Source organism: Dasypus novemcinctus, chromosome 6 (genome assembly GCF_030445035.2).
Source record: "Dasypus novemcinctus isolate mDasNov1 chromosome 6, mDasNov1.1.hap2, whole genome shotgun sequence".
In the NCBI taxonomy this organism is placed as follows: Eukaryota; Metazoa; Chordata; class Mammalia; order Cingulata; family Dasypodidae; genus Dasypus; species Dasypus novemcinctus.
The window spans coordinates 92793735-92820275 of record NC_080678.1 but is presented as its reverse complement, the minus strand read 5'-3'; the positions used below and the strand labels follow the sequence as shown (position 1 = coordinate 92820275).

The 26541-nt window shown below is 40.8% G+C and overlaps 1 protein-coding gene across 1 annotated transcript; it reads right to left on the bottom strand.

The window, feature by feature from the left end:
* Window positions 1-17149: 17149 nt before the first annotated feature.
* LOC101428829 (protein disulfide-isomerase A4) lies at window positions 17150-26242 on the bottom strand. Its single transcript, XM_071215556.1, has 2 exons — window positions 26184-26242; window positions 17150-18722 (listed from the first exon to the last, which is right to left on the bottom strand). Exons 1-2 carry the CDS (start codon window positions 26240-26242, stop codon window positions 17270-17272), a joined length of 1512 nt encoding a protein of 503 aa, XP_071071657.1. The 3' UTR covers window positions 17150-17269.
* Between the last annotated feature and the right edge of the window lie 299 nt (window positions 26243-26541).

Below are 26541 nucleotides of genomic sequence, written 5' to 3'. Positions count from 1 at the left end.
TTACAAAACAATAATACATAAAATGAAAGATTCACACACCCCACCCCGCCACCAACACCTTGCACTGGTGTGGAACATTTATTATAACATTTATTACCATCCCCTGGTAACTGATATTCTAGATCCTGATTCTATGAGTGTGCTTATTCTAATTATTTCATGCTAGTGAGATCATACAATATTTAACCTTTTTTTGCCTGGCTCATTTCACATCACATGATGTGTTCCAGTTTCATCCATGTTGTCACATGTGTAATATGCCTTTGTATGTAATAAACTACATTTATTTATTCATTCATCAGTTGATGGACATTTGGTTTGCTTCCATCTTTTGGCAATTGTGAATAATGCTCTTAGAGGGAAAGTTTTCAGTCTTAACATGACCATTAAGTAGGATATTACATGTGGGCTTTTCACATATGCCCTTTATTATATTAAGGAAGTTTCATTTTATTCCTAGTGTTGTAAATGATTTTATCAAGAAAGCATTTTGTCAAATGCCTTTTCTGCATCAATTGAAATGGGCATTTGTTTTTTTCCCCCTTTGTTCTGTTAATGTGGTGTATTACATTAATTGATATTTTAAAGTTGAACCAACTTTGTATACTATGGATAAATCCCACTTGATAATGTTGTATAATTCTTTTAATGTGCTATTGGATTAAGTTTGCTACTATTTCTTGAGGGTTTTTGCATCTGTACTCATAGGAGATTTTGGTCTGTGTTTTCTCTTCTTGTGGTATCTTTATCTGACTTTGTTACTAGGGTGATGTTGATCTTGTAGAATGAATTAGGGAGTACACCTTCCTCTCAACTTTTTGGAAAAGTTTCAACAAAACTGGAGTTAAATTTTTTTGGAATGTTGGGTAGAATTCCCCTGTGATGCCATCTATTCAAGGGTTTTTCTTTGTTGGGAGGTTTTTGATGACAGATTCAATCTGTTTACTAGTAATCATTCTGTTGAGATCTTTTATTCCTTCTAGAGTCATGTAGGTAGTTCGTGTGTTTCTAAGAATTTTTCCAATTCACCTAAGTTATCCATTTTATTGGCATACATTTTGTTTGTAGTATCCTTTTATAGCCCTTTTTATTTCTGCAGACTTAGTAATCATTCCTGATTTTCATTATTTGTGCCCTGTCTCTTTTATTCTTTGTCTGTCTGGGTAAATGTTTGTCAGTATTATTGGACTTTTCAGAGAACCAACTTTAGGTTTTGTTGACTCTGTTGTTTTCTATTTCATTTATCTCTGCCCTAATCTTTGTTATTTCCTTCCTTCTGCTCACTGTGGGTTTTGCTTGCTCTTCTTTTTCTAGTTCTTCCAGTTTAGAGGGTACATCTCTGATTTGAAGTCTTTCTTCATTAAAAAATTTTTTTAAAATTTTATTTTTAAATATTATTCCTACATGAACATACATAAACAGTAAGTGTATAGTAAATTGTGAACTTACAAAACAAACCTGTATATCATCATACAGAGCTCCCATGCATCATCCCAACACCAACATCTTGCATTGTTGTGAAGCATTTGTTTCAAGCTATGAAAGAGTATCATTAAAATATTGCTACTAAGTATAACCTTGTTATACACCATATCTTACATTTGGTGTATTTCCCCCAACCTATCCATAATAACACCATGTATTAGTATTATATATTAGTATTAGTATTATATATCAGTCTTAGTATTATATATTTGTTATAGTTCATGAGAGAATGTTCTCATATTTGTTCTGTTAACCACAGTCCATCATCCACCACAGATTTCCTGTTTTATATAGTCCCATGCTTTGTGTACAATCCATTCAATGTGTACGTTCATTTCATCAGAGTTGTGCTATCTCACCTCTGTAGATTTTAGAATGTTTTTATTACGCAGAAGGAAAAATCACATACCCCCTTATACTTTCTTATTGTTGTCCCTTAGAATTGATATATTATCTTCTTTACAATTGCTGGAAAACTATTACAATATTACTGTTATTGCCCATGTTACATTTGTTATAATATTTCCTTGTATCACCATATTCTTAACACTTTGTAAAAGAACATTCTTATATTTATACTATTAACCCTAATCTTCATCTACCACCAAAATCACTGTGTAATATAGTCCCTACATTATTCTTTTTTTTAAAAAATGGTTTTTTCCTTTTTTTTTTCTTTTCCTACATTATTCTCTAGCTTACTTTCAATTGACATTTATGTCTGCAGACTACGCCTTTCAGCCACAATCACATTTACAAACCAGCAGTATTAGTTATACTCAATATAATGTGTTACCATCAACTCTATTCATTTCCACACTTTTACAATAAACCTTATTATGAACAATGGTGTGCAAATGTCAGTTCAAGATCTTGTTTTCAGTTCTTCCGAATATATACCTAGTAACAGGATTGCTGGGTCATACGACAGTTGTATAGTCACCTACTTGACATACTGCCAAACTGTCTTCCATGGAGGCTGCACCTTTCTACATTCCCAGCAACAGTAAAGGAGTGTTCCTGTTTCTCCACATCCTCTCTAGCACTTGTGGTTTTATTTTCTTTTTAAAGTAATGGCTGGGAAGTGGATGTGGCTCGACTAATAGAGCATCCTTCTACCATATGGAGGGTCCAGGGTTCAATCCCCAGGGCCTCCTGACCTGTGTGGTAAGCTGGCCCATGTGCAGTGCTGTGGTGTGCAGGGAGTGCTGTGCCATGCAGGGGCGTCCCCACATAGGGGTGCCTCATGCGCACGGAGTGTGTCCTGCAAGGAGATCCGCCCCACATGAAAGGAGCATGGCTGGCCCAGGAGTGGCACTGCACACACAGAGAGCTGACAGCAAGATGATGCAACAACAACAACAAAAAAGAGATGCAGTTTCCCAGTGTCACCAGATAATGCAAGTGAACGCAGAACACACAGCAAATGGGCACAGAAAGCAGACAATGGGGGAAGGGGAGAGAAAAATTTTAAAAAAATAAAAAAATAAAATAATGGCCATTCTATGAGGTGTGAAATGGAATCCCATAGTAGTTTTGAACTGCACTTCCCTAATAGCTAGTGATGTTGAACATTTTTTCCATGTGTTTTTTGGCTATTTGAATTTCCTCTTTGGAAAAATGTCTTTTCAAGTCTTTTGCCCATTTTAAAATTGGGTTTAATGTATTTTTATCATTGAGTTGTATAATCTGTTTATATAACATGGATATCAAACCCTTATCAGAAATGTGGTTTCCAAATATTTTCTCCCATTGAGTAGGCTGCCTTTTTACATTCAAAACAAAGTCTTTTGAAGAACAAAAGTGTTCAATTTTCAAGAGGACTCATTTATCTATTTTCTCTTTCACTGCTTGTCCTTTGGGTGTAAGGTTTAAAAAATTAAACCTTGAAGATATTTCCCTACATTTTCTTTTAGACGTTTTATAGTTTTTATATTTAGGTCTTTGATCCATTTTGAGTTAATTTTTGTATAATATGTGAGATAGGGGTCCTCTTTCTTTCTTTTGGATATAGATATACAATTCTCCCAGCACCATTTTTTAAACATTTTTTAAAATCATATATATATATATTTTTTAAGATATGTAGATCACACAAAATGTTACATTGAAAAATATACCATTTGTTGAGTAGACTCTTATGGCCTAGCTAAGTGACTTGACAGCCTTGTTAAAAAATCATTTGACCATAGATGTGAGGGTCTATTTCTGTGTTCTAGATTCAGTTCCATTGGTCAATCTGTCTATCATTATGCCAGTATTGTGCTGTGTTTACCACTGTAGTTAAGTAATATGATTTAGTCTGGAAATGAGAATCCTCCAACTTCATTCTTTGTTTTAAGACATTTTTGGCAAGCCCCTTACCCTTCCAAATAAAATTGATAGTTGGCTTTTTCACTCCTGCAAAAAGGGCATTGGGATTTTTACTGGAATTGCATTGAATTTGTAAATTGGTTTGTGTAGAATTGACATCTTAATGGTATTTAGTCTTCCAATTCATGAACATGGATTGTCCTTCCATTTATTTATTTCTTCTTTGGTTGCTTTTAGCAATGTTTTATAGTTTTATGAATATAGTCCTTTATGTCATTGGTATTATTTATTTGTAAATATTTGATTCTTTTAGTGACTATTATAAATGGATTTTTTTCTGACTTCATCCTCAGATTGCTTATAGTAGGGTATAGAAATGCTACTGATTTTTGCATTTTATTCTGTCTCCCACCACTTTGCTGAACTTGTCTATTCATTCTAGTAATTGTGAATTTTTCAGGATTTTCTAGATATAGGATCACATCATCAGTAAATAACAAAAATTTTACTTCTTCCTTTCCTATTTGGGTGTCTTTTATTTCTTAGTCTAGGCTAATTGCTCTAGCTAGCACTTGTAGCACAATATCAAAAAATAATGGTGACAGTGGACATCTTTGACTTGTTCCTAACTCAGTGGGAAAGCTTTCAATCTTTTACCATTAAACACAATGTTAGCTGTAGGTTTTTCATATATGCACTTTACCATATTGGGAAAGCTTTCTTCTAGTCCTATCTTTTGGGTTTTTTTTTTTTTTAATCAGTAAAGGATTTTGTGTTTTGTCAAATGCTTTTCTACATCAGTTGAGAGGATCATGTGAGTTTTCTTCTTCAATTTACTAATGTAGTTTATTACAGTAATTGATTTTTTGTATTGAACCACGCTTGCATACCTGGGAAAAAAACCCACTTGATCATGGCGTATAATTCTTTTACTGTGCTTTTGGATTCAGTTTGCAAGTATTTTGTTGAGGATTTTTGCATCCATATTCATTAGAGCAATGGATCTATAATTTTCTTTTTTAGTAGTATCTTTATCTGATTATGGTTTTAGAGTGATGTTTGTTTCATAGGTAGTTTGGTAGCATTCCTTCCTGTTCATTTTTTTGGAAGAGCTTGAACAATATTGCTATTAGATCATTTTTGAATAAAGCCATGTGGTCCTGGGCATTTCATCTTTGGGAGATTTTTGATGACTGTTCAATCTCTTGTGATTGGTTTGTTGAAGTCTTCTATTTCTTCTAGGTTCAGTGTGGGTTGTTAGAGTGTGTATATTAGTCAGCCAAAAGGGGTGCTAAATGCAAAAATACAAGAAATCTGTTGGCTTTTGTAAAGGATATTTATTTGGGGTAGATGCTTACAGTTACCAGGCCATAAAGCATAATTCCCTCACCAAAGTCTGTTTCCACATGTTGGGGCAAGACTGCTGCTGACATTCAGCCTTCCTCTTTGCCTTAAGGCTCTGTGGTTTCAGCTTCTTTCAATATCAGCTATAGGCTGGGATAAGTCTCATATCTCCTGGGCTCATTTCTCTCCAGGCTCAGCTGCTCTTGTCTCTCCACAAGGCCAGCTGTAGAGTATCAAATGGCTTGTCTCTCTTTCCAGGACCTCTGCTGTGTCCAGCTGAGATTCTCTCTTTCCTCACTCATCTACTTCTCTAAGTGTTTATGTCCCAGACTCCAGGATCAAAACTCCAAACTCCCTTCTCTGTGGTGTGGTTTCTCTGAGTCCCCACCCACCAAACGGGTGGAGATACAACATCCTACTGATTTGGCCCAGTCAAAGCTTTAATCATTATTTAATCAAGTAAAAGTGAAACCTCTGACACCAATATAATCTAATATGCCCAGAGGGACAGACCAGTTTATAAACATAAGCCAATATTTATTTTTGGAATTCATAAACAATATCTAACTGCCACAGTGTGTTTCTAGGAATTTTCCATTTCATCTATGTTGTCTACTTTGTTGGTGTACAGTTGTTCATAGTATCTTCCTATGATCTCTCTTACTTCTTTGGGGTCAGTAGTAATGCCCCCCCTCTCATCTGACTTTCTTTATATATATATATTTCCTTCCCTTTCCCCTCCCCCACCCTGCTGTTTTTGCTGTTTGTGTCCATTCACTGTGAGGTCTTCTGTATCTCTTTTTGTCTTCTTTTCTCATCTTTCTCCTCTAGGATTTACCAAGATTTGATCCTGGGTACCTCTGATGTGGACAGAACTTCCCTGTCAATTGCACCATCTCAGTTCCTGGTCTCTATTGCACTTCATCTTGACCCTCCCCTTTGTCTCTTTTTTGTTGTGTCATCTTCTTGCTGTGTGACTCACTGGGCACTGGCTCACTGTGCTTGCCTTGTGGGCACTGGCTTGCCATACAGGCACTGGCTCACCACGCGGACACTCTTGCAGGCATTCAGCTCACCATGCGGACACTCGGCTCATCGTGTGGGTACTGGCTCACCACACGGGCACTCACATGGGCAGTCAGCTCGACATGTGGGCACTTATGTGGACACTTGGCTCACCATGTGGGCACTCAGCTCTCCACATGGGCACCCACAAGGGCACTCAGCTCACTGCGTGGGCACTTGGCTCACCACATGGGCGCTTGACTGACTGTATGGACACTGGGCTCACCACATGGACCGTGGCTCACCATGCAGGCACGCTTTCTCTTCTTCTTTTTCACCAGGAGGCCCTAGGGATCAAACCCAGGTCCTCCCATATGGTAGGTGGAGGCCTTATCACTTGAGCCACATCTGCTTCCCTGATTTTCTTTATTTGCATCTTCTCTTTTCTGGCTAAGAGTTTGTTGATTTTGTTGATCTTCTCAAAGAAACATACTTTGGCTTTGTTGATTATCTCTGTTCTCTTTTTCTTGTCCTCAATTTAATTTATTTCTGCTTTGACCTATATTATTTCATTCCTCTGGCTTGTTTTGGGATTCATTTTCTATTGATTTTTTAGTTCCTCCAAGTGTGCAGGTTAGTCTTTGATTTTACTATTCTTCTTTTTAAAAGTAAGCATTGAGGACTGTAAATTTCCCTCTCAGTACTGCATTTGCTGTGTCCCATAGGTTTTGGTAGGTTGTTTTCTTGTTTTCATTCATCCTGAGACATTTACTGATTTCTCTTACAATGTCTTCTTTGACCCACAGATTATTTAAGAGTGTGTTGTTTAATCTCCAAATATTTCAGAATTTCCCCTTTCCATTCATTATTGATCTCCAGCTTCATTCCATTATGATCAGAGAAAATGCTTTGTATGATCTCAATCTTTAAAATTTATTGAGATATGTCTTGTGACCCAATATATGGTATATCCTGTAGAAATATCCATGAGCATTTGAGAAGAATGTATATCCTGCTGTTTTGGGGTATATGCTCTCTAAATGTCTATTAAGTCTACTTTATATATCATATTATTCAAGATCTGCTTCCTTATTTATTCTGTGTCCAGATGTTCTCTATCCAGTGCACAAATATTATTGTAGAGATATCTATTTCTCCCTTCAGATTTGCCAATGTGTACCTTATATAACTTATATAACTTTGAGGAGCTTCTTTTCTTGATGTTCTACCTTTGTGACTTCTGTTGGTGTTGCCTAGCCATGGGAAACTCTCACAATGTGCTGGCTATCTCTCCTTTAGGTTATATATTGGATAATTGGTCTAAAATTGAAGGGGAATCCCTTAAAAACTTGATTTTCTATTGCAACATTGCCTGCCACAGTATAAATGGGATAATGGTGAAAAGTAACCTAAAAATGGGTCTATAAATTTCAATACTAGCTTTCAACTGGATTTCATTTATAAAAAGAAATCTAATGGAATTAGTTCAACTGCTGGAAAAGCAGAAAAACTTAGCAATATTAATGCTACTAATAAAATAGTTTTGGTTACTTAGTTGATAAACAAAAGTCCCCAATTTATTTTGAAGTGGAAATTTGCTAGAAACTGTAACTAAGAGTTAGGACAAAATCATTACATAGGTGCCTTTATATTAAAAAAACAGTAAAAGAATAATATATGAAATTGCTGAAATGGAGAGGATTTGTTCTAGACTTGCTATTGTGATGGTAATTCTAAACTGAACTTACCTTTGCTTATTGTTATTTCAAGACTATCCCTACCCTTGTATGCTTACCATTGTGATTGTAATTCTAAATTTACCTTTGTTTATGGTTTTTTCAAGACTAGCATCATCATTATATATACTTGCCATTGTGATGGTAACTACTCTATTCTCCCCTATTTGAATCCATAGAAGCGTCTGTTCCCCATGATTCAGGGAGATTTGAGATACCCCTATCTCCCATTCACTGGCATTAATAATCCTGCCTTCTCTCATGACCATCCCACTGTGGACTCCAATTTATCTGCTCTGGACAAGAACCCAGGGGGAATCCTGTGGGGTTTCCTTCAACTTGGCACCCCAGGTAGGACCCTGTGACCTTTGAGGAGATTGCTGCCCAGTGGAATCTTTGCTCCTCTGGGTTGGACATCCACTATTCTAGTCCAGTGGCCACCAGAGTCTCATTATCTCTGAAAACTGGAGAGTGGGGGGACCTCCCACCCTGAGAGGATCCTGAAACAGAAGTTCATGGGAGAAACAAGTTTTCCCTGAGACTTAAGTGACCTCATTGAGTAATTGGTATTATTCATCTGAGGTCTGTCAAAGTCAAAATGAGAAATAAACAGAGCTCTGAAGTAAAGGAAAATGTAGATTGTATTTTAAAGCATTGGGAACAATTTGGTTATAAGTCAAGACAAAAAACAAAACAAAACAATATTTTTGTGCCAAACTTCATGGTCACAGTCAGATTAGAATAACCAGAAATAACCTCCTAAAAGATCTTTTAAAGATGTTCTTTTACAGTTAAACTTCTTTTGCAAGAGGATGAAAATTCTTAAAAGAGTTCAATTCTTAAAAGAGTTAAATTCAAATAAGTGCTTATACATGTAAATGAATATTTCTGGAGCCCAAATTAAAGAAACCAAGCAGGATGGAAACCCATACAAAAATTTAAATATAGAAACTATTGGAAGAGAATCATTTTTCCTAAACTCCTTGACCTACCCTGCTGTAGCAGTTTGACATTATTGATGAATTCCAAAAAGAAATATTGGATTATGTTTGTAAACTGATCTTTTCCTCTGGGCATATTAGATTATATTGGATTCATAGGTTTACTTGATTAAGTAATTATCTAAACCTCTTGTGCCAGTAGGGTGTTGAGTCCCCACCCTTTCGTGGGTGGGGACTCATAGATAAAAGTCATGGCAAAGGATAGAGTTAAGGGTTTTTGATGTTGGAATTTTGATATTGGAGTTTGATGCTGAAGTCTTAAGCTGGAGCCCCAGGAAGAGAGGAACCCTGAACCCAGAGAGAAGAAAGACCCTGGAAGGGAGGAGCCCAGGAAGCTGAACCCTCACAGACATCGACAGCCATCTTGCTCCAATATGTGAAAATAGACTTTGGTGAGGGAAGTAACTTATGCATTATGACCTGGTATCTGTAAGCTCCTACCCCAAATAAATACCTTTTATAATAACCAACCAATTTCTGGTATTTTGCATCTGGTATTTCTGACTAATACACCTGCCTCTCTAACCAGGGCCTTCTCTTTGAGAGAGCTATGGGGGAAGGCCTAGGTGTGCTAAGATAGGGAAATGCAAGTTTAGCTTAAAACTCTTTCTGATAGGCTGGGAAATTAAGAATAATAAGGACAGAGAAAATTTTATGGAATAAACCTTGGTTTGCATAGTTTGTCCCATAATCTCCCAATTCAAACCTTTTAACAGCCTTAGAATGAAGGTAATTACTAATCCAACTGCCAAATTTCAGTAAGTGATAAGAAAGTCCTTGAAAGTCATGGAAAGATTTTTCCAAATTATGATTAAAACAAATTAAACAATTATAAAATGTTCCAGAACCTGGCAGTCGGTATGTTTTGTGGTTATTCACAATTTTAGAATATTATAAAAAGGAGGTTTTAGCCTCCTGTGTAGGAAGGAAAAAGAACATTTCTTGCATAGACTATAATTGTTTCTATTTTCTATGGCTTTGGTGTCATCTCCCTAGGTTTATAGGACACTAATAAAATAAATTAGCATTATGTTTATTAAATCTTTAAAATGATAAAATTTGTAAGTTTGTGTTTAATACAATTAAGTTAAAGAAGAAAATATAGATCTATCCTAAAGTGAAATGACTAGTTTTCACAGAACAAAATGAGGAATGTCAGACAAGACTGAAACGGATATTGGTTGCTAACTGTAATTTAATAAGCTTATTTAAATGTGAAATAACTAGTCTATATGGTTATGGTTGGTTATAGGAAGTTTGTGAAAACATTTTCTAAATTGAAGTATTTTAATGGTAATTCCAGGAAGCCGTTAATTAATAGAAACCTGAATTAATATTGATAACAAAAAGTAACTTCATAACAGAGAAACCTGTCAGAGACCACCTTAATCTGCTCATTTAGGTGGTAGGAGGGGAAATAATCTTAGGTTTTCTTAAAATAATTGAGGATGTATTTTTTCCTGTAGCTAAAGTAAAATACCTGTTAATTAGCATAATCATAGTAAAGATGTAGAAGTAAAAAATGAAGTACTAAAAATAGTTAAGTTCATTTGATATGTTATAAATTGCATTGGAAGTATTTAGAAAGTGTATAAAAATCAAAAGGGGGTAGACTTGTGTATTTAAACTAGACCCCCGTACCTTGCATGCTGTCTCTCCATTTGTGTTATTGGCTAAATCAGTCACTATGACCTAAAACAATAGAAATATCTGCAACATCTCCTTGTCATGCTCCTGAAGTAGATGGAATACAGGAAATACTCCTGTGGCAGCCAGCGATGGCTTGGTATCACTGGATCCACAATGGAGATTTGTGGGAAACAAAGGTATGTTGTTTCCAAGGAAGCAATTACTTCCTTGACCACTGAGACATGCTGTCTCCATAGCTATATGTGCAGGTCATGAATCAAGCAAGGAGATGTGTACATTCAGGTGGAACGAGGACTAGATAGAACAGGGCAACCTGGGCAACAAGATTTATGGGTATGCTTTCTTGACAATATAATAGAACATTGAAATTCTGTACTTTGAATGATAATCTTAGATTTTGATCCATTGTGTATTACACAGGTTGAGGTAATGGGAATAGCTAACTAGGATAGTTGCTTGTTCTCACGAATGCTTGGGGTATATAAAGAAGCCCCTGAGATCAATAAACTTGTCATGAGCTTGAGAATTCAATGCTCTCAGATCCACTGATCCAAATCTCTCTTTTTCTTTCATTCCTGATACCCTTCAGGTCCGTGACTCCGACAGATATTGCCTCCAGACTGGCTCTATTTTATAGTGCTGGAGGGTGCTATGCACCAGGCTAGTGAAACGCTGGACCTGTTTCCAGGACTAATGGTGCTACAGCATGTAGGCTGAGTGAAGGACATACCAACTGGAGAAGTAATTACCAGAGTAATAATGTGAGTAGAACCTAAACAGATACAATTGGCATTATGGCCTGCTTCCATGCAGAGATAACATATATGGTATTGCAAATCTGGAGCTTAAATATTAACTGCAGCTCAAAGAGAAACTTGTGCATTGATTGATAAATGCTGTACCTATATACCTGATGACTAAGATAATATCTCCTCTATTCCCAATCATATGCACAGGGATATTGAACATGTTAAAAGTCTTAGTGTAGCAGTTTAATATCATTATTGATTAATTCCGGAAAGAAATATTGGATTATGTTTGTAAACTAATCTTTTCCTCCAGGCATATGAGATTGTATTGGATTCAGAGGTTTACTTGGTTAAGTAATCAGGTAAACCTCTTGTGTCAATAGGGCATTGCATCCCCACCCCTTGGTGGGTGGGGTCTCCCAGATAAAAGACATGGCAAAGGACAGAGTTGGAGGGTTTTTGATGTTAGAGTTTGATGCTGAAGCCTTAAGCTGGAGCCCTGGGAAGTAAGCTCACAGAGGTCAGCTGGCTGCAAAGGCGTCTGAGGCTGCGGCAGACAGCCTCAGAGGGGCTCTCAGGCGTGGAGGACGCGCGGCGAGGGGAGAAAGAATGCCGCGGAGACCAGGTCTGGTACTCAAGTCCGGTTTATTGCGGAAGGGGACATAGCTTTATAGGGTTAGGGACTGCGTGGAAGGATTTGATAGGTGCGGGCGGGTACTGCTTCCTGATAGGTGATTGTAAGCGGTTGCTAGGCAGAGGGCTGGCGGAGAGGTTTGGAATAGGAGAGGGGAAAGGGGGAGTGAGAGCTGGCCGGATGTTGGGCTAGGCGGGAGATAAAAAGGGGGAGGGCAGCACCAGCCAGCCGTTAGCAGCAAAGGCCTAGTCAGGCGTGGTCACCTTATCTAGGCCCAGTGGGCAGAGGCGGTATCACTTCTTGCCGCACCGTTTGCTACTGTGGCAAGCCGGGCGCCCTTCCTCCCACAACAGAGGAAACAGAAGCAAGCCCCAGGAAGAAAGCAACCCTGAGCCCAGGAAAAAGAAACTCGAGGAAGGGAGGAACCCAAGAAGCCTGAATCCTCACAGACACCAGCAACCCTCTTGCTCCAACATGTGGAAATAGACTTTGGTAAGGAAGTAACGTATGCTTTATGGCCTGGTATCTGTAACCTCCAACCCCAAATAAATACCCTTTATAAAAACCAATTGATTTCTGGTATTTTGCATCAGCACCCTTTTGGCTGACTAATACACTTAGGAAAATGATTCATTTTCTAAGCAATTAAAGAATGTGCCTATAAGAGAAAAGAATGACTCTCTTAAGTACTGTCTTTATTTTGCTTGCCTTATGCTTGTCTTGTTATTCCCTATATTATCTTTGTAGGAGTTTATATCTAGGGCATTCTCCAAGATGATATGAAGATTTTCCTCACCCCTAATCAGAAAGAAGTAACTACAAAAGATGAAATCCTTGCCCATTCTTACATTTACTGCTACTTTAAACTATCAAAATGGTATTTTCTTTCTTTGTGGTAACAAGGCTTACCTTTCCTTCCCTTCCCTCTGGACAGGCTTATGCTCACTGGAGTACTTCACTCCCTCCATATTATGGATCCATGAACCTAGCCCTCCTGTACTCTCTGTTCCTAACCTTTTCTGGCCCATACTACTTTTAGGTCTACTTTCAACCTTCCTCTTTATTTTCCTAAAAGGCTGTTTTAAAAGCCCTAGCCAGGTTTATCTCTTCCAGATTGCATACTTTACAAAGCAAATTAATGATCATGCAAGGATTCCAGCCAGTTCCAACCACAATCCCAAGCACACCTCCCTTCAGCCTCAATAGGATAGCCAGAGAGTTTTATACCCTGTCAGGCAGGGACTACTGCCCCTCACCAGCAGGAAGCAGCTGTAGAAAAATGACCATTGCTTTTCAGCTCCCCCTTAAGAATAAGGGTGAAAACTCTCTGTATTAGTCAGCCAAAGGGGTGCTGATGCAAAATACCAGAAGTCAATTGATTTTTATAAAGGGTATTTATTTGAGGTAGGAGCTTACAGATACCAGGTCATAAACAGTAAGTTACTTCCCTCACCAAAGTCTATTCTCACGTGTTGGAGCAAGATGGCTGCTGATGTCTGTGAGGGTTCAGGCTTCCTGGGTTCCTCCCTTCCTGGGGCTTGCTTCTGTTTCCTCTGTGAGCTTACTTCCTGGGGTTCCAGTTTAAGGCTTTGGCATCAAACTCCAACATCAAAACTCCATAAAAAACCCTCCAACTCTGTCTTTTGCCATTCCTTTTATCTGGGAGTCCCCACCCACCAAGGGGTGGGGACTCAATGCCCTATTGACACAAGAGGTTTACCTGATTACTTAATCAAGTAAACCACTGCCCAGAGGAAAAGACCAGTTTATAAACATAATGAGGGGGATTTTGAGGTGACTGAACAGAGACCTGAGAGAGAAAGGTGCCTTAGAAAAGCACTAGAGTGATAAGGTCAAAACAGTCGGTTCTATGTAAAACTGCTCTATGTAAAACTCCTGCTCACAGTTACCCATCTTTGCCTGTGCCTGAAAGTGGAATGTCCAGACAACAAGGGAGAAGCCAACCACCCAAGGCCAAATACCTGAAGACAATAGATAATGAGAAACCCATTCATACACCCTCCCCTGACCCTGACTCAGGATGGCAGACACTCAGAACCAATGAAAATGTTGTGTTTCCAACCCTTCTTCTGAATACTCAGAACCAATGAGTTGTTGCAGCTCACAAGCCTTCATTTACATGGAGGATGGAAGGGGGTGTGGGAAGGCCAGTCTTAAATAAGGCTGCAGTACCATCCCCTTTGTGTGTCTTGCCTTTGAGCATGTTTTTGGGCCATTAAGGAAACCACTCATGTCTTGAGTGTGTACTCTTGCTTTTTTTCATTCCTCATTAAGCCCTTTACTTGCTTGCTTATCCTATGGTGTGTCTTTCAATTCTTTTTCAAGACAAAGCCAAGAGCCTGGAAACCCACCACTGGCCCCAATATTGGTCGGATTCTCTCCCACTCTTCCGTACCACACCCAGCTGCCAAGTCCCACTAGTTGCTGACCAATTTCTCTACTCTTTACAACATTGTCCTGGACCATGAAGTCCTCTACACACTAATCTAATCAAACTGGCTCCTTTGATGTAATAGTTTCTGAGACGAATGTTTAATATATGTGCTGACCCTAGAAGGACTCTTCCTTGCTTTCTCATTCCCTTGTTGGCCAGCTGTCTCATTTCCCTGCCAACAGTCTGGCCTACAATTTAGGCTGTATCTTCACTAAATCCATAAATCTCCTCCCAATTCTCTTAACTAAAACCTCCAATGATTTTGAGAATCTTCTTAGGTTTAAATTTCTTCATTCCCTGGTGTAAATGAAGTCTTTTCCTTTGGGAAGAGATTAAGAGTAATCTGTTTTATATCCTCATTCTCCCAAGGCAAAATCTCTGAGCTAGGGTTCTGGAGCTGGAAGTGGGGACAATGGCAATGTTCTCACTGAGTGATAACCCCACCTTAGGGGTTGAGATAGGGCAGTAGCCTGGGATTCTTCAAACTTGCCTCTCATGGGATATTGCTACCACCCTATAAGCTGGGGGAAGGGTTATCATTTTGAGAGTGATACTGAGGAAATAAGGGTTCTTTCACCCCTATTCTTTCACACTCTAAAGAATAATTTCTGAGACTCCAGTGTCAAAGAGAGAAAGAGTTTATCTAAACAAACAAAGGAGGTCAGTCTCCTTAGTGGCCCCAAAACTGCCTCCTGGAATTGCATTAATTTTGATATTTTAGGACAGCAGAATGCTAATGAATAATTGGGGTGGTGCTGGCATAGGTTCTTCATTAATAAACACTAAGGGGCTGAACAGGATGGGGGTGGGTACCAAGGTGAGTCACAAGGATCTGGGATAAGGGTATAACAGAACAAAGGTCAGTTACAAGGTTTTTCATATGGATTTACACAGGATGGGTGGAGTAGTTACCACCACAATAGTAAGCATACACAAGGGTGGGCCTGGTTTTTGAATAACCATAAACAAAGGTAAGGTTAATCTAGAGTTATCATCACAATAGTAAGCCTAAACAAAGGTGTTTAGGATAACCATTGACAAGGCAGAGGCCTATTTGGAATGACCATGACAATAGCAGGTCTAGGCTAAATCCATCCAGTTTCAGCAATTTCAGATATTAACCTTTTGCTATTTCATAATATAAAGGCATCTATATAATGATTTTGTAATCATAGTTATTTGTTATTCTTTTTTTTTGAAGATTTATTTTTAAAATTTATTTCTCTCCCCTTCCCACCCCCACCCCCAGTTGTCTGCTGTCTATGTCCATTCACTATGTGTTCTTCTGTAACAACCTCTGTCCTTATCAGTGGCACCAGGAATCTGTGTTTCTTTTTGTTGCATCATCTTGTTGTGTCAGCTCTCCGTGTGTGCAGCACCATTCTTGGGCAGGCTGCACTTTCCTTTGTGCTGAGCAGCTTTCCTTACGGGGCACACTCCTTGTGCGTGGGGCTCCCCTATGCAGGGGACACCCCTGTGTGGCATGGCACTCCTTGCATGCATCAGCACTGCACATGGGCCAACTCCACACGGGTCAAGGAGGCCGGGGGTTTGAACCTTGGACCTCCCATGTGGTAGGCAGAGGCCCTATCCATTAGGCCAAGTCCACTTCCCTTATTCTAATTCCTTCCTTCCTTCCTCCCTCCTTCCCTCTCTCCCTCCCTCTCTTCCTTCATTCGTTGACCCTTCCCCGCCCCGCCCCCCCCATCCTGGTTGTCTGTTCTCTGTGTCTATTTGCTGCGTCTTCTTCTTTGTCTGCTTCTACAGGAATCTGTGTTTCTTTTTGTTGTGTCATCTTGTGTGTCAGGTCTCCGTGTGTGCGGCACCATTCCTGGGCAGGCTGCACTTTCTTTTGCGCTGGGCAGCTCTCCGTACAGGGCGTACTCCCTGCATATGGGGCTCCCCTAAGCGGGGGACACCCCCGCGTGGCACGGCACTCCTTGCGCGCATCAGCACTGCGCATGGGCCAGCTCCACACGGGTCAAGGAGGCCCGGGGTTTGAATCGCGGACCTCCCATGTGGTAGACAGACACCCTAACCACTGGACCAAGTCTGCTTCCCTATTTGCTAATTCTTTTTTTTTTTTTTTTTTTTGTGGTTAATTTTTTTATTCCACTGTTACAGCTTACCCTATTTTCTATCATCCTAACATCTACCTCTGTGTCTTATGCCATTTCCACTCCAGTTATGGAGACTCTGAAGGAAGGCTGGCACAGGCTAGCAGCCTCTTTCCGAAGCAGAGCCTCAGAACCTGACTGGAGCAGTTGGGGGGAACACGGGAAATGCTTCTCCACGCATGGTCCTTGCTTTGAAGGGAAAAGGCACAGCTATGCAGTCCCACCGGACATGCCGCTTCTCCCTGAACTGGGTGGCAGTTCAAAGGTCAAACTGAAGTAACATCCTTGCCAGGGTCCTCACTTTCTTCCATAACATGAAGAAATCAAAAACCAAATGACATCAATAGCCAAGAAATCATCTTTAACAATTCCTCAGATAACAATAAAAGGAAAAAGGCAAAATCAACATGATTTGGCAAAGGAGGTTTTTTTTTTAAATTATAAATTAAAAAAAACATTCACACATTTGCGATTCATCTTATCTGCTTTGAGGAAAAACATTAAAGAAGGTGGAAGGGAAAAAAAAAATCAAACCCCAAGTAATGATAAAAATAGATGACTCCTCCATAAAAATCTGGACTAAACTACAGAACCACTCATATCTATTCAGTATTCAGAGCATGAGGTGAAATATCAAAATATAAAAAATTTTTAAAAAAATTGAGATACTGCAATTGTATTAATACCCTCTGCCCACAAGGCTCCCCTGGGCTGCCCTGGCAACTGGCTGCTGGAAGCTACAGTGTGTCTGGTCCCTTCCCACCCTCTGCCCCAAGGCCTTCAAAGCTCTTCCTTGGTCCTGCTCGGTTTCGTAGCATGTTCTTCTATAAACTTGCTCAAATGTTCCAGATCTCTGTTTCTACCTTCGAATTTAATTGGGTTCTTCTTGTCTCCACTGGGGGCGAAGTAGATGGGGGGGAATCCCTCCACTTTGTAGCGGTCGCTAGTCACGTCATTGGCAGTGGCGTCCCTCTTGGCAATGACCAGATTCTTCTGGTTCTTGTACTTCTTCCCCAGGTCGGTGTACACGGGCTCCAGCTGCTTGCAGTGCCCGCACCACGGGGCGTAGAACTCAGTGAGGACATCTTTCTTGGGGTCCATCACAATGGAGTCAAATGTCTTCCCCACCACAACCCTTACTGGCCCCTGGTTGTTCTTGGGCACAGGCTGGGATTTGATGACCGGCTTCAGTTTTCCTTTTTTGAAAGCTGTCACAAACTCCCGGAGGGTGTCGGAATCAAACTCGTCTGGCTCCATGGCGTACTTCTTCCCGCTCTCGTCCAGGATGGCTGCATTGACATCTTCCCCGCTCTCGCTGAGCCCAAGGTCCTTCACCTCTGTGCAATAGTCCTCCTCATCAGCAATGGCAAAGGTGTACTCGGGGAAGTCCTTGGCCACCTCCAGGACTTTGTTCCGCCAAAACTGGGTAGCTGCTAGATAATCAAAGCTGAAGTCCACGCTGTAGTAGACAACCACTAGGGGGCGCTTGGTGTACCGCTTGGCCTCATTGGACGTCTTGCGGTGACCTACCAATGGCAAAATGTGCTTCACAATGAAGTCCTTGATGGCAGCTCCCTCTGGGGAACCCCCAATGTCCATCGCGTTGCTCTTGGGCTCATATTTGGATTGGAATTTTTCAGGCTGCAGCACAACCAGGTTCCCCTGAGAGACTTTCAAGAACTTTGCTATTTCAGTGTTGAAAGTGTGGTGAAATTTGTAATCTTCTCTCAGGTTGTTAGCAGCATCCTGGTAATGCTGGTACGCAGGGTCACTCTCCCCTTTGAAGACTCCAATGATAGTGACATCGTCTCCATCCTTCAGGAACTCCTGGACCTGCTTCAGGGCCAGAATCTCCTTGGAGGGGGGCCCAGACTGCTCGATCATGTAGTTGACGATCCCATATCTTTCTCGTCGGCCGTTGTAATCAAAAGGCTTCCCCTTGCGGAAGATTTTCAGGGTGGGATAGCCGGAGACATCAAATCTCTTGGCCAAGTCTGTTTCTGCAGTGGCATCGACTTTTGCCAGGGGGATCAGGGGAGAGCGTTTGCCGAGCTCCTTGGCGGCCTTCTCATATTCAGGGGCAAGTTTCTTGCAATGTCCACACCATGGAGCGTAAAACTCCACCAGAATGATATCGGCGTCATTCACAATGTCATCGAAGTTATCTGTGGTCAGCACTTGTGTGGCTTCTGGAGGAGGGGTCCAGTTGGGTTGGGAGACCTCTTTGACCTTCCTATTTGCTAATTCTTAACCCTCATTACAAGTACACCCAAGATAGAGCCTCTGTTCCATGAGCAGGCATTAGGCAGAAGTACAGAACCCTACTTCTTACCATCACTCACCCAGGACTTCTCCTCAACAACAGGTGGCTGGGAAAGGATGAGAAATAATGAAGTTCTGCTTCAGCTCTCTGAAAGCTGGGGCGAGAGGCAGCCCTATGCTTTTGGCTGCACCAGTCTTGAGTGTAATCATTGTAACCGAGCATTAAGAATTAACAAATAATATGATTACTAAATCATTGTATAGATGCCTTTTTACTTCTAGTAAATGATAAAATAGCCAGTGGTTGATACCCGAAATTACTGAATTTGACTATACGGACCTCACCTTTTGTATATGGCCATTTCCAACCAAACTCCTGCCATTATGATGATTATTCCAGACAGATCTTACCTTTATATATGAACATTTCCATTTAAAGTGTAACCACTCTGTATTAGTCAGCCAAAGGGGTGCTGATGCAAAATACCAGGCCATAAAGCATGTTACTTCCCTCACCAAAGTTTATTTTCATGTGCTGAAGCCAGATGGCTGCTGATGCCTGCAAAGGTCCAGGCTTCCTGGGTTTCTTCCTTCCAGGGTCTTGCTTCTCTCTGGTGTTACCAGATTTTATCTAAGTTCTTGGCTATTCTACAAAATGAATTTCAAGAGCATGCCGGCTGAGTTAGGTCTGCAATTTATTCAGGTAGGGAGGGAAGAGAATTGGGGAGAAAATAACAGAGCAGGGGTCCCAGGTAGAGAGGTATAAAGAGGGCTGATTTACAAGCTATATTTTCCCATTATAGATTATAAATCCCCAGGTTCATTGTGTGGCCACATGGCAGAGGAAAAATGATGAGAGCGGCACACAGAGGGCAGGAACGGGTCCAGAGGCAAGAGAGCAGGGAAAGAGAGCATGCTCAGTTCTTGCAGTTTGCTTTGTAAGCTATTAATTATTCCACCCCTTTGCTAATGGCAGGGGAGGGGTTCTAACTGTTTGCTGTTTGGATTGATTACCCCACCCAACAATCCCTTAGTGAGGACCCCAATGATAAAGTCCCTAGGGAACAGCCAGGGCTGTTCTTTGCATCCAGAAGAAGTCTTTGTTCTGGATAGCAGAATCCTGGGGGTGGGGGTCTTCAGCAACCATTTTGGGGGTTATTTATGTCCATGTGGACTCTTTACCAGGTTCCAGATCCATCTATTAATTCCCTATCTTACTAGCCTGCTTCATTCCCTCCACAGAGAGTTTTACACCTTTAATCTTAAAGGGGTGCTGAAGGAAGATGATCTTTCTTCTGTAGCTACTTCCTGCTGATTGGGGGCTGAAAGCCCTACCTGACAAAGTATAGAAACCTGCTATTCTATTTTGACTAGAGGAAGATGATCTGACATCCTGTGTAAAGCTGGGTGAAGTCCCCATATGGCTAACAAGATGTTAATCCTGGAAGAAATAAACTTGATTAGAATTTTGAGACTATATGGTCTCACTGAGAGGACACCGAACCACAGGAGTAGAAAAGGTTAGGTGCCTGCAAAGGCTGCATTTTCCCAAAGTTGATGGGAAAGAATATTCTTTTTTTCAGTAGAATAGGAAGAAATATTGCCCTTTTTAGTTAAGGTATAGGAGATGAAAACAGACAAGGTTTTTTTAAGGGATGTTTGGTTTGTTCTTCCTCTAGCAATAGGCATTTGGGCTAGAGTTAGAGGGAACAGGTGACTTTGTTAAAGACACTACTTAGCTTTTTCTCTTGCAGAGGTTTTTCAGGCCATCCAATGACTGGCATTCGTGTGTCCCATCAGGGGCATTTGGTGAGCTGGCACTTTCTTGGGCAGCTGGCTTTATTTAGGATTAGTGCACCAAGTTGGAAATTCCTTTAACTTCAATAGCCACGGGAGTGATCAGAACTACAGAGTAAAGTTCCTTACATTTTGGCTTTAATTGAATAAGTCCTGGTAATTTCTTTGACTGTTTTCACCAGGCTTTGTTTTTTTGAAAACTGTTTGGCTAAGCGGGATAGGGCATCCTTCCCAAGATGAGTGGCTTGGTCAAGTCCATGAGGGACTTTCCATTGCACTGCTCCTGGGAGGTAGACTTGAGTATCCTTAACAAGTCACCTATCAGTTTCCAGCATGAACCCTAGGCTAGCTGCCCTGGTTGGTTCATCCTGGGTAAACTGTGGAACTTTAAGTACTGTACAGGTGTTGGAATAAGGAGTAGGAGGGAGACCTGGGCTTATGCTGCTGCTTTAGCAGCTGCATCAGCTCAAGCATTTCCCTTTGTTCTAGCAGTGTCTGTTTTCTGATGCCGTGGACAATGCATAACTGCTATTTCTTGAGGTAACAGTATGGCTTCTAGAAAATCTCAGATTTTTGTTGCCTATGCTTAATAGGTGACCCACTGTTAGTAAGCAAGCCTCATTTTTGCCACACAGCAGAGTGAGCTGAAGGACAAGGAAAGCATACTTAGAGTCTGTGTAAATATTAGCCCGTTTCCCAGCTGCTAGTTTTAAACTTTGGGTAAGGGCAATTTGTTCTGCTTTCTGGGCTGAAATTTCAGGGGAAAGAGCTTTGGCCTCTATAGTTTTAAACAGAAAAACCACTGCATAGCCTGCCTTTTTAATTCTTTCCGTAATAAAACTGCTTCCATCTGTGAACCATTTAACATTTGGGTTCACAAGAGGCTCATCTTTTAAATCTGGCCTGCTTGAGTAGTTTCAGTTAAGAGTTTTGAGGCAGGAGTGGAGAAGGGGTCCCTCAGGATTTGATTTTGGGCACTCTACTGGTAGTAGGGTGGCTGAGTTAAGAGTCTGATGCACCCTTATTTGCACTTCAGGGGTTTCTAGCAATTGAGCTTGGTATTGAATTAACCAGCTACCTGTGAGCCACTGGTGGCCCCTGGCCTCAAGCCATACCGTTACCTGGTATGGGGTGAAAACTGTGAGAGGTTGCCTCCAAGTTAGTTTGGCGGCTTTCTCAATTAAAAGGGCTATTGCCCCTACTGCTCTCAGGCAAGATGGCCATTTCTTTATCTTATAGAAATGTTTATTGACTACTCAGAAAATGAAGTTTACCAGGACTTTTAACATGTTTAATTTTCTTCTGCACATGATTTAGAATAGAAAAGATAACACTATAATCACCAAGCATATATCTAGAATAGGATATAGGTACAGTACTTAATACTAATTAATGTACTACTCAGTGCATAAGTTTCTCTTTGAGCTGTATGTAATTAATAGGTTCAAGTTTCAGGTTTGCAATACCTTACATGTTTTTTTTTTTAAAGATTTATTTTTTATTTATTTCTCTCCCCTTCCCCCCCACCCTGGTTCTCTGTTCTCTGTGTCTTTTTGCTGCATCTTCTTTGTCCGCTTCTGTTGTTGTCAGCAGCATGGGAATCTGTGTTTCTTTTTTTGCTCTGTCATCTTGTGTGTCAGCTCTCCATGTGTGTGGCGCCATTCCTGGGCAGGCTGCACTTTCTTTCGTGCTGGGCGCACTCCTTGCACATGGGGCTCCCCTACATGGGGGACACCCCTGCGTGGAACGGCACTCCTTGCACGCATTAGTGCTGCACATGGGCCAGCTCCACACGGGTCAAGGAGGCCCGGGGTTTGAACTGTGGATCTCCCATGTGGTAGATGGACGCCCTATCCACTGGGCCAAGTCCACCTCCAGCAATACCTTACATGTTATCTCTCCATGGGAGCAGGCCATAGTGCCAATTTGTATTCAAGTTCTACTTACAGTTTTCTGGTGATTATGGACTACTTGGTCTGTCCTTCACACAATGAGCAAGCTGCAGCACCATTGATCCTAGAGAGAAGCTGAGAAGGTAGTTTCAGCTTTACCATGAAATGTTAATTAGCCCGTATTTTACTGTAGCAGTAGAGGAAAAACTTTCTGATTTTTAAAATGAAAACTGAAGATTCCCAATGAAATCAAGGTAACTTTTCATTACCACCACTTGAATATGTACATTGAGGTGACTTTTAGACAGGTTTCATTGCTACGAAGTTACTTTTTGCCATTAATATCAATCTAGGTTTCTAGTTAATAATGGATTTTTAAAACTAGAGCTATTTAAATGTTTCAGTTTGGAGGATGCTTTTACAAACTCTTTATAATTGACCACAACCACAGACTGGCTAATTTACCTTAGATTACAATTAGCAACCAATGGAATTTACTTTATGCATTTAAGAGAGGGCAGCTCTACATTTTTAAACTTAATTTCATTAGATATGAACTTAGAATTTTCATCATTTGTTAATTTTATATTATCCTGATGTATGAAGTTACACACTGAGAAAATAGGCAGACATGGATAGTTTGACACAGAAACACAATTTAGTTACTTAAAGCTTTCATTTTTTTACAAAATAAGTTTATTTGTAGAATAACATTTGAAAGATTTTCTTAGAGGCTTTTTAAAAAATTTGCACTATGACCATGCAGTTTTGCACAAGAATTTTGTTTTTTTAAGTAATGGCTTATAACCAAAATGTCCCCAATGCTTTAATACAATTTTCCTTTGCTTCAGAACTTTATATTTTAGTTTGACTTTAGCAGACTTTGGATGAGCAAGACTGATTCTGTGTATATTCACTGAGGCTATCGAAACCTCAGGGAAACTGGTTTCTCTCATGAATTGCCACTCTTAGGAACTCCGACAGTCAAGGCAGGAGGTCTCCTTCACTTTGCAGTCCTAGGAGATAAAAAGACTCCAGTGGCTGCTGGACTGGGAGAGTGGATGTTCAACCCTGAAGGTCAAGAATTCTACCAGGCAGCAGTTTAGTTCACACTTGGAGCCATGAGAGGAAGCAGGGTCACTAGTACCACTAGGACAGGAGACAGGGATGTCTCACGTCTGCTTTTCCCTGGACTGTAGGGGCAGAAGCTGTTATGAAATAACCATAGGCAAAGGCAAGGGGTGAGGCTAGGCTTGAAGTGACCATAAAGGAAGGTAAGGTTAGTTTAGAATTTACACTTAAAATAATAGGTTCAGGCTAAATCCACCCAGTTATAATTTCAGTCATTATCCTTCTGCTGCTTTGTAATATAAATGCATCTATAAATGATCTTAACTCTTAGTTACAGTTTCTAGTAAGTTTTTACCTTAAGGTGAATTGTGTACCTTTCTTAAGTAAGCCACAAGAATTTTATTAGTAACAACTTTCTGGAGTTTTTTTCCTTTCTAGTAACTGAATTACTTTCACTTGTGATTTATGCATTAAATCCACTAGCAAGACAGTATTGACCCTCAAAGACTCATTTTCAGGTTATTACCTTTTACCATTATCCAATTTGTAACAGTGAACCACAAATCTGATTTCCTAGGCACAAGCAAACTGACAAAATTAAACACAGATTTCAAAGTTGAACATGAGGTTATGCACAAATTAGAACAGAAGAATTTTATACCTTTAACATTTCAAGGAACTCTTTGATCTTAATTGATGACATATCAGGTTTTCACAAAAATTTTTATCACTATTCATACATTTTATAGGCACAGTTGTGTTTAAACTGAGAAGTCTGAGGTTTATTTCCTCATTTCTTTAAGGAGACATGACATGAGGTTTCTGGGCCTCAGATTTATCTTTTTTTTTTTTTCCTTACACTGGTATAACTGGAGGGTTCTATGCAGAGGCTGCTCTTGGCTCTACTGTGGCCATGTGGACCAGCAGTAGGCAGAATTTCCTGATTCCTAAGAGACTCCTATGGGGAGTTTGCTGGTAGGCTAGAGACTGCACCCATTATTTTAGGAAGAATAAAGAAGCACCCTTTAGTTGACCATTCTGGCATCTCAGAGTCCTAGTCTGACTAAATTCACCATTCCACATAATTTGGAGCTGAAGCCCTGTCTCAGCATCCTGAGAATATTTAATTTATTTTCTTCCCCTCCCCCCCACCCCCCCAGTTATCTGCTCTCTGTGTGCATTCACTGTGTGTTCTTCTGTGACTGCGTCTATTCTTATCAGCGGCACTGGGAATCCAGGTTTCTTTTGTTGTGTCATCTTGTTGTGTCAGCTCTGTGTGTGTGTGGTGCCATTCTTGGGCAGGCTGCACTTTCACACTGGGTGGCTCTCCTTATGGGGTGCTCCCCTATGCAGGGGACACCCCTGCGTGGCAGGGCACTTGTTGCGCGCATCAGCACTGTGCATGGGCCAGCTCCACATGGTCAAAGAGGCCTGGGGTTTGAACCGCAGACCTCCCATGTAGTAGGCGGGCACCCTATCCATTGGGCCAAGTCCGCTTCCCCCAAAGTGATATCTTAATTCCAGATCTCAGCTTCCATGGTTTTCCTCTTAAAGCTGTTTTTCCTTCAATCTCTCTTTCCCATGTCCCTTTTAGTCAAAGCTGGCAGTGATTTTGTTCCTTTAGCTCTCTTCAAAACCTTGTGGGGTTAGTATGCAAGAAGCAGGGGTCCAAGTCATCAGACAGTAAGACTTTCCACACGTCTTCCTGAGATAACTGCATCTTCAATCCTGATTTATAAGTTCCAGGTTTAGTTAAGTCCCCAAATGGAGCAATATCATCTGGGAGCTTGATTTCCAGAGGCTTGGAATTTCCAGAATCAGTTTCTGTTTTCTTTGTGCCTGACAGTTCTGTCCTCAACATATCTCTCTCATTTAGTATTTTGCTATAAGCTACAAGAAGCCAAGCCACACTCTCTGGTTTTCCTTTGGAAATTTCTTCAGCTTGTCATTTTCAAATTCTGCTCTCCGTAAAACACCAGGAGTTAATCTTGTTAAGTTCTCTGTAACTTTAAAACATGGATCATCTTTCCTCTGGTTTCCAACAATAGTTTCATCATTTCTTTCTTTTTTTCTTTTTTTAACTTTTATTTGCATTTATTGTATGCTGAAGTTATTCCCGAGCCATAAGCTTTTGTTTCTTCAGTTTCTTATGGATATCTTTGTCTTCTGTGAAACCTCCTCTTCTGGTTAGGAACAATTTGTTCTTTTTCAGTAAGGATCATCTCCATGTGGCAGGGGGAGCTCATGTATGGGTTAATCTGACCATGGGCTCTGTAAGTATGCCAGTGTATCTTGGGGGCTTTGTTCACCTGGATGTGCTCAATGACCAGAGAATCTACATCTAAACCCTGATGTTCAGCATTACACTTTGCATTTTTAAGCATGTGCAACAAAACTTCAGCACTCTTTTTGGGCCACCGACCCTGTGTCCAGCCCCACTGTTTGGCCTGGGCACACTTACCAACACCACCATTATAACGATGGAATGGCACACATTGCTTCTGTAAAGTGACTACAGATACTTGGTGGCTTTTCGAATATGCATACCCTTGATGGCCTGGGCAGTTTCTTGGGTGTTCTTAAAGTGAACACAAAGATTTGAACCTCTTGATTTGCATGATTTTGTGGGGTTTTCTGGGTCAAGGGAATAGGGAACCATTTTCAGAGATTACCTCACTCTTACTCCCATAGTCTGTCGATGCAGCAACAAACGCTCCAGGTACTCGGCCATCGCTCACCGCGACATGCTCATCATTTATTTATAAAGCATCATAAAAATTCTCTTTAGGGAAATGGACTTGGCCCAGTGGTTAGGGCGTCCGTCTACCACATGGGAGGTCCGCGGCTCAAACCCTGGGCCTCCTTGACCCGCGTGGAGCTGGCCCATGCACGGTGCTGATGCGCGCAAGGAGTGCCATGTCACGCAGGGGTGTCCCCCGCATAGGGGAGCCCCATGCGCAAGGAGTGCACCCCGTAAGGAGAGCCGCCCAGTGTGAAAGAAAGTACAGCCTGCCCAGGAATGGCGCCACC

Excerpts from the sequence above, each read along its gene's own strand:
- LOC101428829 (XM_071215556.1), bottom strand. The coding sequence starts at position 26,242 with ATGGCCGAGTACCTGGAGCGTTTGTTGCTGCATCGACAGACTATGGGA. Across the intron at positions 18,723-26,183 it reads ACTATGGGAGTAAGAGTGAG|GAAGGTCAAAGAGGTCTCCC; the intron begins GTAATCTCTGAA and ends ATTAGCAAATAG.